This window comes from Emys orbicularis, chromosome 2 (genome assembly GCF_028017835.1).
Source record: "Emys orbicularis isolate rEmyOrb1 chromosome 2, rEmyOrb1.hap1, whole genome shotgun sequence".
In the NCBI taxonomy this organism is placed as follows: Eukaryota; Metazoa; Chordata; order Testudines; family Emydidae; genus Emys; species Emys orbicularis.
In genome coordinates, this window is record NC_088684.1 from 102,757,672 (window position 1) to 102,779,586 (window position 21,915).

A 21,915-nucleotide genomic window follows, 5' to 3' on the forward strand; every position below is an offset into this window, starting at 1 on the left:
GTGTTCTAAGCACTGTGGAACTGAGCTACATGTTACAGCAAAAAACTAGATCTGCTTCCCTTTCCCCTTCACTGTCCCTCACCAGGATCCTTCTCATGTTAGTGGTTCTTCCCCACTGCATTGGAGGAGAGATTTTTATTTGAAATGTTTCCTTACACAGAAATCAAAGTGTGTGTGTGGGGGGGAGGGGATGCTGGCTAAGGCCCATCTTAGACCTACAAAACTTAAACAAATACATAAGAAAGTTTTGTACGATATCCTTGTCATACTTCATTCCATTACCCAATCCTGAAGATTGGTATGCTGCTCTCGGTCCTCCAGATGCCTGCTTTTCTGTGGCCATTCATCACACCAGAGGAGGTTTCTCAGATTTATTGTCCTCCCCTTTGGTCTGTCATCAGCTCCCAGAGTGTTTATCAAATGCATGGCTGGAGTAGCTGCCCTTCTTCACAGAATCGCTAATCAGGTATACCCCGATCTAGATGATTGGCTTATTTGGTGGCATTCCAGACAACAGAAGGCATCAGAGCAATTCAGATTCTATTTGACCAGCTGGGCCTGATTATATAGTCGCTTTCTGGTGCAGAGAATCGAGTTTATCAAAGCATTGCTAGATTCAACATCAACAATGGCATACCTTCCTTGGGTCAGCTTTCAAGTGATCTTGGAATTATGCAGTTTCCTTCAACCTTATCCACAAACAATGATGAGAAACTGGATGCAACTTTTAGAACATGTGGCCGCTTGCATGTAGGTGACTCAGCATGCCAAACTATACCTGAGATGTCTTTAAGGCTGGTTAAAATTCATCCACTGTCCATTAACTCACCCTCTGGACACATTAATTCACAGATCTGCAAGTGTGCCATCTTCCTTGAACTGGTGGAGAGTCCAGTTCAACGTCTCTTTGTCTCTCCTCCTCTTCCTTTCCTACTATGACTCTGGTTATGGACACATCTTCCTTCGGTTGAGGTGCACATCTGTGTCCCTTGCAAGCTCAAGGTCTGTGGGCAAACAAACCATACACATCAATGTTGTATAATTGAGGGCAATTTTCAGAGTTTTTCTGCCAGGTTTTTCTCAACCAGAGAAAGGGCAAGTTATGTTCAAGTACTTACAGACAATATGACAGCAATGTTTTACCTGAGGGGGGAGGGGAGAGAGGAGGGGCAGATCAGCTTGACAACCTCCTGACAGACAGTCTTTCTGGAATTTTTGCATTCAAAATTAAATAGGGCTGTCGATTAATCGTGGTTAACTCACGCGATTAACTAAAAAAAAAAAAATCGCGATTAATTGCTGTTTTACTGGCACTGTTAAACAATAGAATACCAATTGAAATTAAATAAATATTTTGGATGTTTTTCTACATTTTCAAATATATTGATTTCAATTACAGCACAGAATACAAAGTGTACAGTGCTCACTCTATATTCTATTTTATTACAAATATTTGCACAGTAAAAATGATAAAAGAAATAGTATTTTTCAATTCACCTCATACAAGTACTGTAGTGCAATTTCTTTATCGTGAAAGTGCAACTTACAAGTGTGTGTGTATATGTGTGTGTGTGTATTTATATATTTATATTTTTTGGGGTTATGGAACTGCACTCAAAAACAAAACAGTGTAAAACTTTAGAGCCTACAGGTCCACTCAGTCCTACTTCTTGTTCAGCCAACTGGTAAAACAAACAAGTTTGTTTACATTCATGGGAGATAATGCTGCCCACTTCTTATTTACAATGTCACCTGCAAGTGAGAATGGGCGTTCACATGGTGCTTTTGTAATCAGCATTGCGAGGTATTAACATGCCAGATATGCTAAACATTCATATGCCGCTGCATGCTTTGGCCACCGTTCCAGAGGACATGCTTCCATGCTGATGACGCACGTTAAAAAAATAATGCGTTAATTAAATTTGTGACTGAACTCCTTGAGGGAGAATTGTATGTCTCCTGTTCAGTTTTATGCAAATTCTGCCATATAGTTCATGTTCTAGCAGTCTCAGATGATTACCCAGCACATGTTGTGCATTTTAAGAACACTTTCACTGCAGATTTGACAAAACACAAAGAAGGTACCAATGTGAGATTTCTAAAGATAGCTACAGTGCTCGACCCAAGGTTTAAGAATCTGAAGTACCTTCCAAAATCTGAGAGGGACGAGATGTGAAGCAGAAGTCTTAAAAGAGCAACGCTCCGATGCGGAAACTACAGAACCCAAACCATCAAAAAAGAAAATCAACTTTCTGTTGGTGTCATCTGGCTCAGATGATGAAAATGAACACTTTCTACACTGCTATGGATCATTATCGAGCAGAATTTTGTCATCAGCATGGATGCATGCCCTCTGGGTGGTTGAAACATAAAGGGACATATGAATTTTTAGCACATCTGGAATGTAAATATCTTGCGATGCGGGCTACAACAGTGCCACGTGAATGCCTGTTCTCACTTTCAGGTGACGTAAACAAGAAGTGGGCAGCATTATCTCTTGCAAATGTAAACAAACTTGTTTGTCCAAGTGATTGGCTGAACAAGAAAAACAAAAGAAATAGTATTTTTCAGTTCACCTCATACAAGTACTGTTGTGCAATCTCTTTATCATGAAAGTTGAACTTACAAATGTAGAATTATGTACAAAAAATCACTGCACTCAAAAATAAAACAATATAAAACTTCAGAGCCTCTGAGTCCACTCAGTTCTACTTCTTGTTTGTCTTAGCAACTGGCTGAACAAGTTTGTTTACATTTACGGGAGATAATGCTGCCCACTTCTTACTTACAATGTCACCTGAAACTGAGAACCAGCTTTCGCATGGCGCTTTTGTAGCAGACATTGCATGGTATTTACGTGCCAGATATGCTAAACATTCGTATGCCCCTTCATGCTTCAACCACCATTCCAGAGGACATGCTTCCATGCTGATGATGCTCGTTTAAAAAAATAATGCGTTAATTAAATTTGTGACTGAACTCCTTGAGGGAGAATTGTATGTCTCCTGTTCTGTTTTATGCAAATTCTGCCATATAGTTTGTTATAGCAGTCTTGGATGATGACCTCGCACATGTTGTTTTAAGAACACTTTCACTGCAGTTTAGGAATGTAAATATTGTTTAAAAAGTTAACCATTAAAATAGCTACAGCACTCAACTCAAAGTTTAAGAATCTGAAGTGCCTTCCAAAATCTGAGAGGGACGAGGTGTGGAGCATGCTTTCAGAAACTTACAGAGCAATACTCCGATGCGGAAACTACAGAACCCAAACCACCAAAAAAGAAAATCAACCTTCTACTGGTGGCATCTGACTCAGATGATGAAAATGAACATACGTCGGTCTACACTGCTATGGATCATTATCGAGTAGAACCCGTGGTCTAGATAATACTTAGTCCTGCCATGAGTGCAGGGGACTCGACTAGATGACTTCTCAAGGTCCCTTCCAGTCCTATGATTCTGTGATCATCAGCATAGATGTATGTCCTCTGGAATGGTGGTTGAAGCATGAAGGGACATATGAATTTTTAGCACGTAATTATCTTGCGATGTCCGCTACAACACTGCCATGTGAACACCCGTTCTCACTTTCAGGTGACATTGTAAACAAGAAGCAGGCAGAATTATCTCCTGCAAATGTAAACAAACTTGTTTGAGCGATTGGCTGAACAAGAAGTAGGACTGAGTGGACTTGGGAGGCTCTGAAGTCTTACGTTTTGTTTTTTTAACAGTTTTTTTTTTTTTTGTACACAATTCTACATTTGTAAGTTCAACTTTCATGATAGAGATTGCACTACAGTACTTGTCTTAGGTGAATTGAAAAATACTATTTATTTTGTTTTTCACAGTGTAAATATTTATAATAAAAATAAATATAAAAGGAGTGCTGTACACTTTGTATACTGTGTAATTGAAATCAATATATTTGAAAATGTAGGAAACACTCAAAAATATTTAAATAAATGGTATTCTATTGTTTAACATCGCAATTCTTTTTTTAAATTGCTTGACAGCTCTAGAATAGACATGTGCAATCACTTGGGTGCATACCTGTACTGTAACTGTTTTTAGAGATGTGTTGTACATGCCTATTCTACACCCTGCCGTCCTTTCCTCTGCTTTGAAGTCTGTTAGGTTAGGATTCAGTGTGAAGGAGCTGAGGGGACTCTAGGGCAGCTCTGCATTTTATTCTCACCTGGACACATGGGGAGATACTTTTTGCACATGCTTCCCCGATGGGTACTGCTCAGGAAATCTCTACGGCTACAGTGCACTTGGTGTGCACTAACCTGAAGTGGAATAGATATGTGCAACACATCTCAAAGAACAACAGTTACAGTAGAGGTATGTAACCATTTTTCCTCCATGCCCTCCCTTAGTCTTCATCTGGCATTCTTTTACAGTACCTGGTGCTTGATTTCTATTGCTGAGTTTTGGAGATCACCCACAATGAATGTTCCAGTCACTTCTGCACCAGGTCCTAGCTCTCACTTTTTTCCTCGCTCCCTTTCTTCTTAACTTTCATGAGACTGTCTTCCTATAGAAGGTGGACTCTCTGCTATCAAGGGAATCCATAAAAGGAGTCTTCCTAATCTATTGAGAGCAAAGAATTCCTGGTATTTCCTCATCCCCCACGAAGGTGGATGGTCTAAGACTCTTTCTGGACTTCAGAAACCTGAACAGGTATTTAAAGATATCAAAATTCAGGATTCTCATCTTTAGGAAGAACCACTAGAGCAGGGGTGAAAAATTTGCTAGCATCCAGCAAGTGTTCATCACCTTATGGGCATATTCAGAGCAGACTCATTACTTTTTCCTGTGGTTCATTGTCTCATGACATCATCAGCTTAAGTGACTCCTCATACCCGACTGTACGTCAGACCTTTACTACGTTGGGTAGCATGACGCCAAATGCTGAACGTAGGCTTCCTGTAGACATTTGTCTTTGATGTAGCACCAGTGGAACTATCAACTCACCTGATGCAAGTCCAGGGACAGTGTTCTGCAAGGAGTGGCCTTAACCTTCTGTTCCTAACAACCATAATCATCAGAGATGGCTTCAATTTTTTTAAGTGACGTTTACCTGCAATTTTATCTATACTCTGTCTTTCTAATTCCCAAATATTACTTTGATGCATTTTGAATTTCAAGGATTTGGGAAAAACCAAACCACCCAAACCTAGTAATAGCTGCTTGGTTCTAAAAACGACCATAGCAAATGAGGCTTGTCATATTTTGTCTCAATCCAGTTGGATATCTAATGCTCTTAGCATGCTTTGGGGGTAATGTTGGGATAGAAATTGAATGTTAGAAAGCAGTTTGTGAGAGGAATTGCTCAGATAACAATAAAGGCAGCCAAATGGCTTTTTTGTTTATACAAGTTACAACATTATTATTTAAGGTCAAGGGATTTACTTTTCTGTTTTAAACAGTGTGAATACTGTTTGAAAAGCATATTTTCCCCTGCAACTATCACGTTCACTTATATCTTTTTGGGGATAGGAGTTGATATTCTCTCTCTCTCTCTCTCTCTCTCTCTCTCTCTCTCTCTCTCTCTCTCTATATATCCCATCTCTCTCTGTTTCCTTGGACTGTCTGTCAGTATCCATCTGTTGTCTCTTGTCTTATATTTCGATTATAAGCTCTTTGGGGCAGGGACCATTTTTTGTTCTTTGTTTGTCACAGTGCCTCATGCAGTCGGGTTCTGCTCCTTGACTGGGGCTCCTAAGCATAATGGTAATGCTAATTAATAGTAAAACAAACAAGTAAACAAAAAAATCCATGCACACATCCTACCCAAGAAACTTGCTTTGACATTAAATGTAACTGTCTGGTTACTGGAATATCTTAGGACATATCTTAGGACAGTGTTTCTCTTTTCGTGTGGCCACAGCCGCCTGGGCGGTGATGGGGGGGCGGGGCAGGGACAAAGCAGCATCCCCTCTCCCACCCTACCCTCCTCTGGAGCCACAGATGCCAGAAGAGAAGGCAGCTGATGTGAGTTCCCCACCTTGCCGGGTGCAGTGGGACTTGGGTTTCCAGCTTCAGCCCTGAGGTGGTGGGGTGACTGTCGCCATCACCTGGTTCTGTCCCCCAGCTCAACCCCACCCCAGCCCCCGCTGCCTCCTCTGGCCTGGGTTATGGCCACTTAGTGGCGGGCTCCATCTCTGGCTGAAAGGTTTCAGGTTCTGGCCGCGGGGATCCAGATCCAGCCCCGGCCGCCCAGTGGTGGCGATGGCGGGCTAACCACCCCCTTCCAATTGCCCCTGGCCCCTGCTGCATTCTCCAATCCTGGTTTCAGCCATGCACTCCGACCCTGGCTGTGTGGTGGCGGTCACCGGGCTCTGGCCACCGGGCTTTGGGTTCCGGCTGTGGTGTCCAGCCGCGTGGCAGCGGGTGCTGGCCATGGGCTCACCAGCCCACCCCCATCACCTTTGGCCCCTGTTGCCTCCACACCGATCTCCTCAGGGCCGTCCTTACCCATACGCAAAGTACGCAGCTGCGTAGGGCACCAGGAAATTTGGGGCACTGCAGCAGGGCTGGGCCTGCACTCACCAGTGGTGCGAAGTGCAGCTACCTCCCAGCTAGCTAGCAAGTCTGCTGCTGTGAAAAATATTAACAAACGTACAAATATCATTTTTTCAAAGAAGCACACTTATGAGCTAGCAAGTCTTAAAAAAAAGAAGCAACCAAAAAGGCAAAATAAACTAGAACAGCAGAAGACAAGAACGTGGAAAGCACCTTATTTGTTTTTATTCTGTTTAGGTCCAGTAAAGAATAGAGGCAACTGTACAAGTCTGCAAAAAACCCAACAACCCTATATCAGTGTTCCCTCTAATTTTTTCCATGCATGTGCGGAAAGAATTTTGTTACGTGCACTATATCGAGATAATGTGCGGATGTGCGCCACCAGCAGAAACCAAAAACCTAGATATAATATATATTTTAAAAAAAATTACTGTAGGGATAATTACTCCAGCCAGGACAGGTTAGGCATTTTAGAACTCTACGCAAAGAATTAAATTTAAGCGTAAGAGAGAAATAAAGATTATGAAATGCATAGACCTGTCAATAAACTAAAATAACACACGGTGAAAGAAGTATGAAGAAGTAACAACCATAATACAAGTATGTGTTGGGTGGTGTGTGTGTGTGTGTGTGTGTGTGAGAGAGAGAGTGATTAAGTGTGTGAAGGCTCGTCTCTACTTTCTATGGATTGACGCTATGGCGATGGATCCACCGGGGGTTGATTTAGCGAAGAGATTCCTGGAAATCTATCCAACCCTTGAAGTGTCTGTCTCTTTTACTCTAGCCGTGGTTTGATGTTATTGAAAGCTTATTTGTAAGTTTTACACTTAATATTAAGCGATATCTTTTTTCATTTAATACAGTAGCTTACTGTCTTTGCCATTCTTTTATTTGTAGGATCCTGTGGCCCAGCCTCTAATGACGTCTCCTGCTAACCCGATGCAACCTGTTGATAATAAATGGAAGAATGTAAGTATAGAGATTTTCTTAATTTATTTGTGTCAATACTGAGATGGCAGGCATGTTAAAAGGGAATTGCAGCTTTTAGAACTTTGCAGACATTTATTAATATTATGTATTAACAAACACACAGTTCTCTGGAAGGTGGGTTGATATTTGATTAAAGGGCCTTATAGAATGCTGTGCCCAATTTTTGAATGCAAATCTGTTAATGCTTGTAAATGGTTAATTAGGACTATAGCAAGTCAATTCATAAACGTTTCCTGATAACTGCATACACAACTCCATTCAAAAACTCTTGGAAAACACATCAGATACCCCACTCCAGTCCCTGTAGGGCAGGTAAGACGATTAGTGCACCATAAAAGGGCTCTAAAAGCATTAGGGAGTGCATCCATTAGGGAGGACTCATGCAATGCAGGAGCTGTGGAAGAGAACTTCAAGGCTGCCTTCCCAGGAGACTCTAGCAAACCCCAGCATAAGAGCTGGTGGCAGAAGGTGTACTTTGAAATGCTTTTTTAATATATACATTTTATAATTAAAAAAAGCCCAACCTTCATTAAAGGCAGTTGTCTTTTAAAATATATTACTTTTTTTTGGCAAATTTTAACTTGTTTTGTTAAATCATTCTCTATAAGCTCAACTAGCTTTGTTTGGTGGAAAGTGAGGAAGTTATAAATAATCAAGAATAAGTACGTATATACTCATTCATTAGCCCATTCGTTTATAAGCCGACCCCCCAAGATGGTTAGGTAAAAATATCAAAAACCATATGACCCTTTCATAAGCCGACCCTATATTTCAGGGATTGGCAAACTTTGGCTCCCGGCTGTCAGGGTAAGCCGCTGGCGTGTCGGGATGTTTTATTTACTTGGAGTGTCTGCAGGCATGGAGCCCCGGGGCTCCATGCCTGCAGACGCTCCAGGTAAACAAAATGACAATGTATTAGATATTCAATTCAATGATTCCATAGAGTTTAAAATCATCAAATTTTGGTGTAGACCCGTTTGTAAGCCGACCCCCGCTCTTTGATGCGTCATTTTTTTACCAAAGTTATTTGGCTTATGAACGAGTATATACGGTAGATTACCTGAGAGGAGAAAGGTATTGTTATAGAGAAGAAATAAAATTAGGACTTGAAAATACTTTCTTATGAAGGATATTTTAGCTAGAATGCTTTGGAATACAGTATACATAGTCCGTTAGGTTTGCAAGTGACATTCCTTGTATATTTTGCATGACAGCTTGGTGCTTAAGAAAGACAAGGGCTTAGTATGAATAAGACGCAGTTGTCATGTATGTAGATGCCAGATTATTCAAAAGCTTTCAAACAATACTCAAGGCAAAACTTTGCCAGAAGCTGGGAATGGGCGACAGGGAATGGATTACTTGATGATTACCTGTTTTGTTCATTCCCTCTGGGGCACTTGGCATTGACCACTGTCAGAAGACAGGATACTGGGCTAGATGGACGTTTTGTCTGACCCAGTATGGCCATTCTTATGTTCTTAACTGGTCACCCATTTCCCCCTCTTATCATTAATCGATAGGAGAAGCCATTTCTTATGCAGCAGGTGATTAAGCAGTCAGTGAGCACCCTGGTGGTCTGAATTTACACTGCTTCTAGCCTTTGCTGCTTCCTCATTATGACAGAGACGTTGAGTGGGTGCTCCAGAAAGAAGCAGGTGTACAGAGAAAGGAGTCAGCTATTTAGTAACTCAGCAACCAGAGCAAAATCAGCAGTGAGCAGGTGGCTAGCAAAGACTGAGTGGTAGAGATTGAGGGGGAAACTTTAGTCTACTGTACTTTTTTTCTCAGGACTTCATCCCCAGAACAATTGAGGGCAGGTATTTCAGCCACATAGTCACCTGCTTAGCATTGCCGCTGCTTTATACATTTGCTCTTGGTAAAACTGTCAGAAGTGCGTTATTGCTGATTTTTATATGTTATTACCTACAACTGAAATTTGAAGTCAGTGGGCTGCAACACTCAAAATTGGGTCTTAAGTCTCTTAGGCTCTTAACTCGCATAAGCACTTGTGAAAACTTTTGTAAATATTTTGCTTTCACTAAATTCACTTTTTTTTTTTTTTTTTGGTAAATGGTACAAACCCTTGTTGATTAAGGGTCTGACAAATACAGTTCTTTCCTATTTTTATGCTAGGAAAGAGTAAAAGTTGTTTATAAAAAAAAAAAAAAAAAGCTAAACAATACCATGCTTTTTTATTCTTAAAAGGAATGGATGGCAGACATCTTTATTATGGAACAGTAATAAAATATTTGGCTCTTTGTGGTGTATTATAAGTTGGATACATGATAAGCATTCCAAGTTACAGCCTGGAAGGAAATCTTTGTCACTTTTATAGATATAATGGGGGAACATTATGGAAATGGTAACTAAAACTTTTCTGTGGTTTCATTGAACCATTATGACCTATGTTTGAGCATACACAACACCTAGTCTGATGTGTAGGTGCACATGCACACGCATGCTGTCTAAATAGGTATGAAAGGGTTGTCAAATTGAGTGTTTTCCCCTTCAATATTATGTTCAGCCAGCCCTTCAATGAAGGGTTGTCCTCCTCTTGCTGGAGAATGGGCAGCTTATAGAACTGTCAATCTAGGACTGCTTGCTCCTCTAAGGACCTCTGCTACATTCTACTCCCAGAAAATACTATTTCTGAAGTTGTTGCACCTCTGTATATAAAATTGTTTTCTGCGGTCTAACAGCAGTAAGTACAAAATGAAGAATATATGTATTGTTGTTAATCTGTTTAGACAGAGTTTCTGTCAAATTGAGATCTGAGCAGAGATCTTGCCTTCCTGGTCCTCAACAAGATGAACAAAGATAAACACTTTGTGTGTAACAGGGTGACAAATATCTCTTCTTGTGAGTGAGTGCCAGCTCACTTTTTAAATGTTGATTCAGAACTATTCATCCAATTCCAAGGAGGGAACTGCAAGGTGAAACAAATTTTTTTACCCTAATTATTTGGTATCATCACAAAATGTGAAGGCAAGGTCTTTACCCCCATCAGGTCTGCAAGAGAGTGTTTTAGCTATGGAAAGAGCCATGAAGGAAAAGCTTTTCAAAATGGAAAACAAAATTACAGTGAAAAATTAAGTAAAATTCATCCTAAAGCCACTTTGGTAGTGTGCAGACAGGACTCTACTTAGCGCACACTGAAGCAATAAGGTGGCTTCTCATTGCTTGAGGAACAGAAGTGAATATTAGCCTGTGTATGCCCAAGAACAGAACTGCATGGCCAGCAAATGTATATTGCGGAATCCTTGTTAAGGAAATAAAAGAAAAGCTCTCTGAGTAAGAATATATTCGAGTGGTTTTCAACCTGTGGACCCTTGGGGGTCTGCAGACTGTCTAAGATTTTCAAAGGGGTCTGCACCTCCATTCAAAAATTTTTTTAGGGATCCGCAAATGAAAAAAGGTTGAAAACCATTGGTATATTCACAGGACTGAATCTGCAGTGAGGGGAAAAAATGGATAAACCCAATAGATTGTCAAGTTAAGTGGAAAGAATAAGGCTAGCCACCCTGTTTGTTTTATTCCTGGTTATAAAAAGGAAAAATAAAATTAGCTGAAGAATGAGTCCTTGGATTTCTTTTTCATCCTTCTTTCTAAGGATGAAGAAGAAAAGAAAGAGGGAGAGAGCCAAGATGGGTGGAGAAATTTGATTTTTAGACTTAACAAAAATTATTTTCAGCATTGTACTTTGTTGTTCTGTTCAAAAGTTATTTAAATTTTTGGAGTAAAAAGAGGTTGAATCAAAGAAGTGAAGAAACTGAAGGAGGCATTACCTATATAGTTCAGAGAGGAAGTTTCATGATCCATTACTTTCTGGTCTGGAACAGTTTATTACAAGGAGAACAAACTTCCTCATATAAAGGCAGAAGATTGAAGATTAAAACAAAATCAAAAAGATAAACCTGACTTGTCTGAAGAATGTTGCTGTAGTATGACTAGTTTCTTTTTTTCTTTTCTTTTTTTTAAATCAACAACCTTGTAATTGTTATTGAAGGAGATTTTCCAAGGGACTTGGCATATAAAGTGAGGGAGGCTTTTAAGAAGAAAGCAATCAGTACCATGTGCCTCTTATTCATTTAGACCAAAATATTTCTGCAAAGAGCTGAAGAATTGATCCCCAGTAAGGATAAATCTATAAAATTAGCTTTTGGATCACAGCTATATTATTTTTCTTTGTGGCAGGTGCCCACAGGTACTCTCTTCAAACAAACAAACAAAGTGCAGATGGCTTGCTGGCAGAAAATATAGTGGCTCAGCTATAGTGACTGAGACATTATAAAACTGAGAGCCAAGTAAAGTAATTGTTAGCTTCTGCTGAATACCAAAGTGCCAGATAAATAGAAGAGCACCATCTGTCATCAGGAAGTGATAAAAGGTGGTCTCCTGCTTAAAGCAAATGACAGGGACACTGGACATCTGCAAAGCATCCTAAGTATGAAGTAATTATATTAGAAGTAGTAACTTATTCTATACAATACAATAGAAGTTGTGAAAAACGTGGTAGAGATGGGAACAGATGGCTTATCTTTGTTGGCCACTTTCCTACAATGGAGGATTGATTAAGGAGGTTTGTAATATGAGGCAGCCTTTTGGGCAGACTGCAGGCAGAGAGCCTCAGTTTCCCCTCGTGGACTGTTGAAATAAAATGTCACCAAGGTTTTTTCTTGGTCAGAAATATCTCTCCTTGGGGACTGGATATATTAACCTAAATAAAACTTCAAAGAAAAATCAAGATCCCAAAACGAAGTCCACCCAAAAGTCCATACAGAATGAAGGTTTTGCTTCCATACTTTGGTAGACCACTCCAGGCCCTGTGGGGCTGGACTCTCAGTCTTAACTCCCAGGACTTTCTGCTGGAGTCTGCTCACTCCTAGCAGTCTCTGATTTCTGAGCATTCCCCCCTGCTTGCAGCTTTCTGCTGATCTTTATAGGGAAATCTGCTGATTTCTCCTAAATGTGGCTTCTTAGTAATCAGGATTGGCTGTCCCACGTCTTCCATCCCTGTTACATGGTTTCAAGGGGAAAAGGGAAATTTGTCTCAACTGTTGACTTTCTTTCTCAGCAATATGTCTACCAATATGATGATACACTTATTCACAGAGTTTATTTTATATAATTTGTTGACTGTATTACTAAGTCACACATATATACAATAGTCTCTGTTTCACAAAGGCTTAACAGTTGAGTTTAACTGTGAAACTATGTATCACTGAGGCATCATTACTTCTATTAAATATTCTAGACAATTTACTAATATACTTAAAGTATTTTTGATAAAAAATAAAAGCTTTTTGAAGTATTTTTTGTGATTACATTTACTTCTTTGTGTACCCTTACCTGCAAAATTCAATAATTTAAAATAGGTCACCAAGCTGTGTGAATTGGTGAGGGGCCAATATTTTATCATAAACTTAATTCAAGCTGTAAGCTTACAGCTGTATAGCTTGGGAAAAACTCCTTCTGGAAGGAGAATAGAGGAGCAGTCCTTTAGTGGAATCAGCAGTCCTTGAATGACAGCTCTGTAAACTCCCCAGTCTTACATGAGTGGACATCCTCACAGTGGACAATTAGCAGACATATTTCAGATAAAGAAAATAGACTGGTAAGTCAAACTTTCTTTATACGTATCTCTTTCATTTTCCTTTACAAATATACCGCTGTATATTTCAGGCCACACATTTTCGGTCTCCACTTCTTCAACAGGCAGAAAACCAAGTAACTTCAGCTGCAGGTCAACAAGGGCAACAGGCTGTAACAGATGTCATCCAGCAGCTCCTTGAGCTGTCGGAGCCAGGTCCAGTGGAAAATAACCAGCCCCAGCAACCTGGCCAGCAACTCAATATTGCAGTGGGACTCAATCGAGACATTTTGCAGGTAGGGTGTATTTACATAATAAGTAGTTTAGCATTCAACAGTGTCTTTGTAATTGTTATCCTTCTAGTGAAATCAGCAGTTGATTACAACAATAAGGTGTTTGTATGCCTGAATTGACTTCTTTGTCGGGAAAAATTGAAATAATGAAAATACAGTGTGCAGAGTGCAGCAAGATGTTTCTTTGGCCCCATTATGTGATCAGATTGGAATGCAATAAATACTAGTTGGAAGTGAATGACACTAAATATTTTTTAAAATTAAGATTGTCCTTTTGTTTTGTTTTTTCTGTGGTCCATGGACCGCTTGTGGCATTCAAGGATCTAAATTGTGGCCATCCAGGATGAGCATGTTAAGAAATTTTCTATTTGATTATGAATTGAGAATTTGTTCTCTGAGCTGCACCCTGTGATGTTTAAGCTGGAGTATTTGGATCAACCGCATTGCTCCAACTCTCTCTCAAACCCATTGCTCTCCAATTGCCTCGTAATGGTTCCTTTGTAGCGTCAGGGGCTCAGCTGGCAGAAAGGGAACAGAACAGGGTAGAAAATATTCATCTTAAATATTGGTCGTGGCCCCTTGATCTTTCTCAAATATGTTCAGTCTTCAAGCTGAAAAGGTTGCACACTATGTATGTCTCTCTTCTCTTGAGCACCAACCAACCACACTATTCATCTGAACCCCTTTTTGAAACATTCAGGCCTTAATTCTGCAATGCACTGTTATCCCTGAGCAGAGCCCTATCAGGTCAGTGGGGTTCTCTGCAGGTACAATGAATTATAGGATCAAAGCCTAAGGACTGTCTGCACTATAGAGTTAGCTCAGGTTAATTATAGCGCTCAGGGCTGTGAAAAATTTCAGAGCCCTCAGTGATGTAACTAAGTTGACCTAAGCCTCAGTGTAGACACCACTAGGTCGATGGGCTAGCATTTGTAGTGTAAACATATCCTTATTCTATGAATCTTAACTGCCCTCTCCCCACTAAAAGAGAAAAAATTGTTCTGCTTTGAGATTAATTTTTCCAGTTATTGGATGTATATCTGTATTTTTTAAGTACAATTTAACATATAATCTCTACAACTTTAATGGAATAATTTTTTTTTTTTTTAAATTAGAAGTAACTGGTAAATAACAATTGGAATGGAGATTTAAGAGAAAACGCATCTTTTTAATTGGGCTTTGTAGATTCAATTTGTTTTCTTGGAAGTCATTGCTTGTACGTGTGTTGCTGGAGAAAATCCAGTTCCAGTTCAATAATGTAATTAATAATAATAAAAATAATAAAATAATAATATATGGAGATATACCTATTTCGTAGAACTGGAAGGGACCCCAAAAGGTCATTGAGTCCAGCCACCTGCCTTCACTAGCAGGAACAAGTACTGATTTTGCCCCAGATCCCTAAGTGGCCCCCTCAAGGATTGAACTCACAATCCTGGGTTTAGCAGGCCAATGCTCAAACCACTGAGCTATCCCTCCCCCCAAAGTAAACAGATTACTGTTTACCACCTTTGTACAGGAAAGATCTCTAAATCTTTGCAATTTTGAAATTGAGCTAAAATTTTGTAGTTGTAAGACACTTGATTAAATTCCTTTAATCATAACTATATTGAATCTCCTATATAGTTGTTTGAGCAGAGCAAATTTAGAATAATATTGTGTAGTTTTTCTTTCCTAATCTTCTAGTTTTGTTTTGCCTTAGCAAGCCTTAGAAAACAGTGGGCTATCTTCAATTCCAGTCTCAGCGCATCCTACAGACTGCAGCCAGGCTAAGAATCCTACAACACAGGATCAAAATCCAGATGTTCAGAATCTTTCTAATCATCAAGCTGACCCTAATAATGCAGAACAAGATAAAGAGCAAGAAAGCCCAGATAAGATGGATAAAAAAGAGAAAAAGGTTATAAAGAAAAAGTCACCATTTTTACCTGGTAATGTTGGAAATGTTTTCTACATACAACTTTTGTGCAGTAATAACTACAATATCTTACAGTTTTCTGTAGCACCTGTCACTGTAGTGTAGAGGAACTTCCTAAAACGCATACAGTTGATATATCAATAAAATGCTTATGGAATTTCAAAAACACTAACACTTCATTTATTTATTTGTTTTTAGCAGAACTTGTGTGTGTGCATTGGTTGCCATTTTCTCTACCCCATTCTGTGCATCCAAGTTTGGATTCTTCCTATTCATCCTTAGTTCAGATTGAAGATCAGTACAGTAAAGGCATTGCCGGTACTGCTTCAGTGCCAGCTGGTTGAAGCTCTGTGACAAGCAATACTTAAGCTCCTGTGGCTCAGAGTTTAATAGTCATCTTATGTTGCTTGTTCTTCGTGTAGGAAGCAGAGACTTAAGGCTGATTCCAAAACAGGAGTCGCATGCCCTACACCATTCTTCAACCAGCTCGGACTGTCTGGCACACTTCGACCACTTAGGTCCCCACCCCCACGGGGGCGGAGGAGAGGTACTATGTACCTGCAGAGGGGTTTGAGTTTCTGTTCTTTCACCCCCCACCCAATTCCCTGGTCACACAGGTGGCAATGGAGTGAGTCTGGCAACACCACCCACGCTCCACCTCAGTGAATATAGAGAGCTCGTGACTGGACCTTCTGGGTCGCAAGGTCTTGTCCTCTGTCAGCCTTCAATTTCGAATCTCAAATTACTTGGCTCTATTCACTAAATCAGCAGTTCTCAAACTGTGGGTCAGGACCCCAAAGTGGGTCACGACCCCATTTTAATGGTGTCACCAGCGATGGCTTAGCCTTGCTGGGGGAACGGTTGAACCTGTTCCTATGACCTAAGAGGGCACAGGGTTCTATTCCATCTGTTTCCTAGTTCGCAAGAAGAAGGGCGGGTGGAGACTGATCTTAGACATCTGTCATCTCAACCACTTCATATGCAAGCCAAAGTTTCATATTGTCACCCTAGCAGCCATCATACCTTTGCTAGAAAAGGGCATATGGTTTATGGCTCTCGATATGCAGGATGCTTACTTTCATGTAGATATCCATCCTACCCACAGATGTTTCTTGAGATTCACGGCAGGTCCTCAATACATCCAACACAGGATTCTATTGTTCAGACTCACCGGTTCTCCATGGTCTTCACCAAAGTTTTCTCGGTAGTGGGGACCCATCTTTGGTGTCAAGGGGTCCTTATATTCCCTTATCTCAACAACTGACTGATAGCAGCGTGATCCAAAGCAGAGGCTCGAGTCTTGACCTCCATGCTGTTCACGCTCCTCTCCTCACTGGGGGTGAGTGTAAAGGTTGAAAAATCCAGTTTGGATCCCCCACAGTCCCTAGAATTCATTGGGGCCCACATTGGTGTGGTCTCGGCATGTGCCTACCTACTGGAGGACAGGTTCCAGACCCTACAAGAACCAGTTACCAAGGTGGTTTCTGGTTCTTCTGTTCCGGTCAGGATTTGCCTTTCCCTTCTTGGTCACATGGCGACCTGCACGTACATTACCGCCTTCTCTCATCTTTGCTTTCACTGCCTACAACTGTGTGGCTGTGAGGGCCTATTCTCCTATGCACTATACCAAGGACTTCCTACTGACAGTTCCCCTGCCCCCAAGGTTCTCTCCTCCCTCTAATGATGGACAAACCCAGGTCAGGTCTGTACCAGGATACCCTTCTTCCCATCATCACCAAGCATGATTGTCATGGACGTGTCACTCATCGGATGGGGCGCCCACATGGGTGAGCACATGACACAAGAGACTTGAGCCACTCAGGTAGGGTTGCCAATGTTGGTTGGATGTATTCCTGGAGATCCATAATTTTTAATTAAAGATTCATCTTTAATTCCTGGAGACTCCAGGCCAATCTTGGAGGGTTGGTAACCCTACACTCAGGAATCCCAAATGCACATCAACATCTTGGAAATTCAGGCGGTGCGGAGAGCATTTCGCTCATTTCTCCCATCCATTCACTCCCGTCATGTTCTCATCGTGTCGGACAATTACCCCCACCATTTCCTGCATCAACAAACGGGAGCATGATGTTGTCAGTGCTCTGTGCGGAAATTTTTTGTCTTTGGGATTTGTGCATTACCCACAAGACCCTGTTGTCAGCAGTGTATCTTCCTGGGACTCGGATTGTAATTGTGGACTTTCTAAGCAGGAAATTCATGGCCGACCATGAATGGGACTTTCATGACACTGTGGCTGCTGACCTTTTTGACCGCTGGGGGACTCTGACCTGGGACCTCTTGCATCCCACACCAACAGCAAATGCACCTAGTACTGCTCTGCAGGGGGGAGATGAGTACCCTTTCTCAAGGCAGTGCCCCGTTCATCCGCTGGTCAGACCAAATCATTTATGACTTTCCTCCCCTACTGCTCCTGCCGCATGTCCACACAAGGTCAGACAGGAGAGAGCAATGGTCATTCTGATCGCCCCATTCTGCTCTCACTGTTTTTGGTTTCCTCTCCTTCTCTGCATGTCGGCGCGTCCCCTGCTAGCTTTCCTGGAACTCCTCACGTAACATGGTGGCAGGATCAGGAATCTCAATCTGCAGATGCTTCACCTAAGAGCTTGGTTTTTGAACAGACATCTTCTCTAGAGCAGGAATGTTCATCAGCAGTACAAGACATCCTCTCGAGTAATCCATGAGGCGGGTCCTATAGGGCCGAGTGGAAGCGTTTCTCCCTATCGGCCCAGCAGAGGGGTTTTGCCCCTGAGCACATGGACATCCCTCTTCTTCTGGACTATCTCCTGTCCCTGAAGGCATCAGGACTTGCTCTCAACTCCATCAAGGTTCATATAGCCACTTTCAGTGCCTTGCACCCCCTTGTGGAGGGGCGCTCTCTCTCTCTATGCATCGCTTGACTACCAGGTTTTGGAAGGGCCTCCTCTAGACTTAGCCACCCGTTCAACTCTTTGCTCTGCAATGGGACCTCAGTCTTGTCCTCTCGGTGTTGATGAAATTGCCCTTTGAACGTATGGCCTCCTGCTCCCTGTCTTTTTTCCATGAAGGTTGCCTTCCTGGTAGCTATTACTTCTGCAAGAAGGGTAGGCAAACTGGGGGCCATGATGGTGGACCCCCGTTTTACTAAGTTCCATAAGGACAAGGTTTCCCTGCACTTATAACCTTTGGCAGAAAGTTGGGGTGTATCCTGCTTTCATCTTAACCAACCTATACACTTACCTTCTGCTTGGCTAAAGCCAAGTTCCAGTGCATCTACTAAACTCTCTGGAAGGGGAATTTCAGTTCTCACAAGCACTAAATTATCAGCTGACATATTAGTGCATGTGGAATGGCTTCCATCTTGGCTGAAACCAGAGATTGAACTGAACACCTCCAGAGCTAAAAGCATGACTGAAAAATACATTGCTTATGTAGAGAATCCCAGTGTTGTCCGACGCTTCTCAGTTTTATAGGGAGTTAAAATCCTATTAGGTGTGTAGAGCCCATTTCATACATACCAAGTTACTTCAAAGTGTAACATTAATATCAAAAGTAACTTTTGATATTTTTAAGCTAGCTAGAACAAAGGAAAAACTTTAAAAATACCAAGTGTCAGTCATATGAACCTTGTTTTTAAAGAAGGGAATTGTACTGCATTTGAATGCGCATCAGGCAAGTTTGTGAAGACCTGATGCACTGGTATTTGCAACTAGTACAAAGTGAGGCATTGGAAATGAGACATAATCTACAAACAGGATTCTAAACATTAAGACTATTTTGCAAATGTAGGGGGTAAAATAGGAAAGGTATTAGTAATACAATTCTTAAATGTAAGATTAAAGTTCAAAGAATTAATCTTGTTTCCGTGAAAAAGTACATTGCTTAAGTTTAATCTTTCAGTTCTGTTCTCTTTTTATAAATGTAAAAAGAACAAAATTCTAATTTGTAGCCTAAATTCTTTTAAATTCAGTGGTACATGTATAGTATGTTGACTTAAGTTCTTTCAGGATGTGCACCAAGTAGAATTTCTTTAGGCAGAAAGTTCTTAATGTAAGAGAGAATTTTTCTTCAAGTGGCTCTGTATGTTCCCTACCTGGTGCAGTCTAATGGTGGAACCTTCACAAACAGCGCCTGTTGGCTTTCTCTCTTCCCCCCCCCCCCCCCCCTTTCAGTGTTCACAAAGAGTGAGGCTATATAAAGGGGCACTGCTCCCTCTACAGCCTCAGTTCTTTCCAACCACAAGCGCCAGTCAGAAGTGAACCACGCCAGTCTATCTGATGCGGGGTTTTCTCCTACCTCAGAAGCAAGGTCCCTTTAAGTTGTGTTTCAATCATTATTTAATTAGGACTTTATACCCACCTCCTGAGTTTTCAGCACTGCTTGCCAAACTACCCATAAATAGGAATATACAGAGCCACTCGGAGAAGAAATGAAGGTTATTTATAATCCGAATTCTTCGAGATGACTCTGCATAATCACACTTCCCATCCACCTTCCCTTCTTGCCCAGAGTGCTTGCTTTCTCTGACTCAGTAGTGGAAGGAACTGAGGTAGTGGACATAGCACCCCCTTATATAGCTTCATCCTCAGAATGTTTTTGAATGCTGATGGGAGGGGCAGAAGAGCAGTGTGTGCGCTCCAACAGGCATTGCTGGGAGAATGTTCCACTAGTAGGTTGCACTGTTTGGCTCATTACCCATAAATGTGAATATGCAGAGTCATCTCAAAGAGCTCTGGTTACAAGTAAATAACCTTCATTTATTAATGGTGGTAGCCAATCTATTGCATGTGTGTATCTCTGTTTGATAAGTGTACTGGAAAAGAATATACTTGGTTAGAGTGGGAATTCCATAATAATAATAATAAGAGCAAGCCTGATAAAATTTGCGGAGAGAAGATATATTTTTAAAAGTACTAAAAAAAAAAATTAGATAACATTTAGGAAATCCATTTTATAAGTTTGCTCACTAGAGGAGATTTTTTTGTAAACGTCTGGCAAGAGATTATGGAAAGAAAATAGAGAGTAACTTTTTGAAAATAAAACTTTTACAAATAGGCAAAATGAGTTTAATTGTTAATGGGAAATGAAGATATTGGGCATAATATTGTTATGACGATTAAGGTGATTTGATGCTGATTCACATGATCCTTAGAATCAATCTAAGAGCTTTCGTTTACATTCTTCACATTGTGTTCTCTAGGTTTTTTTGTATAAAGGTATTAAAAGACCTTTCCTCCATTCGAGCTACTGGAATCTGCTTTTGGAATGACTATTCATTCTCTGATATCTTCGTAGTGAATTTGACATTTCTAATAAAACAATGCTATTTACCAGCTTTCTGCTATTCTGGACACTGTTTTTAATAGTCTATTTAAAACAGACAAACGAACAAAACAAACCCACGTGTCCCCAATTGCAGACCTATAATCATGATACTTTTTTTTTTTATAGCGATCCTCTGAGGAGTATAACAATTCAGTAATTGAGTATGCTATGCTTAAATCCTGTCAACACAAATATACAGCTCAAAAATGGCTAAAACATTATATGCTATTCCCATACACACACTCCACACTGTAGAATAAAATGTTACGATAGGTGTATTTTGTTGGTTTTTGTCCTCCTTCGTTACAGGTATGTTGGTAACTACGATTAAATAGCATTATCTTGATTTTATTTTAATCATATTTCTATAAGGAGTATTTACTCTAAGGGGAAGGTATCTGAGAAGTGCATTACGCTTTGTTTAGTAAGTCTTGGCAAGAGTCTTCAGTGCTCATTTTTAATTCTCATCTTTTGAGTGACAATGTCAATTTAACAGATTGTTTATTAACTTACAAATATAAACAGGCACACATCTAATTTCAGTGTTGTTTATTTCAGGTTCTGTACGTGAAGAGAATGGAATAAGATGGCATGTTTGCCCATATTGCTCTAAAGAATTTAAAAAACCCAGTGATCTAGTGCGCCACATTCGAATTCACACGCATGAGAAGCCATTCAAGTGTCCCCAGTGTTTCCGCGCCTTTGCTGTGAAGAGCACTCTCACAGCACACACAAAAACACACACTGGCATTAAAGCTTTTAAGTGCCAGTATTGTATGAAATGTTTTTCCACCTCAGGAAGCTTAAAAGTTCACATTCGTCTGCATACAGGTAAGGCCTGTGAGTTATCCCTATGGTTTTATATGATGTTCAGAAGTCCTTCAAGAATAGGGGACAGAGTTTGGTTTGTAGATATGAAGGCGATCAGGTATCGTCATAAATATCAAATATAGAATGAAGTATTTTGTTTCTGACAAATAACTTCATAAGAATTTAAATGGTAGCCCTGTTGAATTCTTGTATTATAAACTTTTATTCATCAAATATTTTAACTTGTTCATGTCCCAATTCTCATTGGTGTGTGACTTTTTAAACTCCCTTTTCTCTGCTAAACCACAACTGTCCACCTATGTTGTTTTCTTCCTTCACTCTTGTTTTTCATTTTCTCCTGGAACATATACCTGGAGGGCCAGTTCTTTAGCAACAACTCTTACTTGAATTATGAAGCTACTGAATCACTGAAGGTGGTCAGGGCTGGCCTTACCATGAGGCGA

At 40.6% G+C, this 21,915-nt stretch overlaps 1 protein-coding gene across 1 annotated transcript in view; it reads left to right on the forward strand.

The window, feature by feature from the left end:
• ZNF236 (zinc finger protein 236) overlaps window positions 1-21,915 on the forward strand; it is a 195,569-nt gene that overhangs the window by 46,350 nt on the left and 127,304 nt on the right. Inside the window, exons 8-11 of the mRNA XM_065398160.1 lie at window positions 7,426-7,497; window positions 13,201-13,404; window positions 15,104-15,332; window positions 21,200-21,472. Coding sequence (XP_065254232.1) covers window positions 7,426-7,497; window positions 13,201-13,404; window positions 15,104-15,332; window positions 21,200-21,472 — 778 coding nt within the window. The remainder of the gene's footprint in view (window positions 1-7,425; window positions 7,498-13,200; window positions 13,405-15,103; window positions 15,333-21,199; window positions 21,473-21,915) is intronic.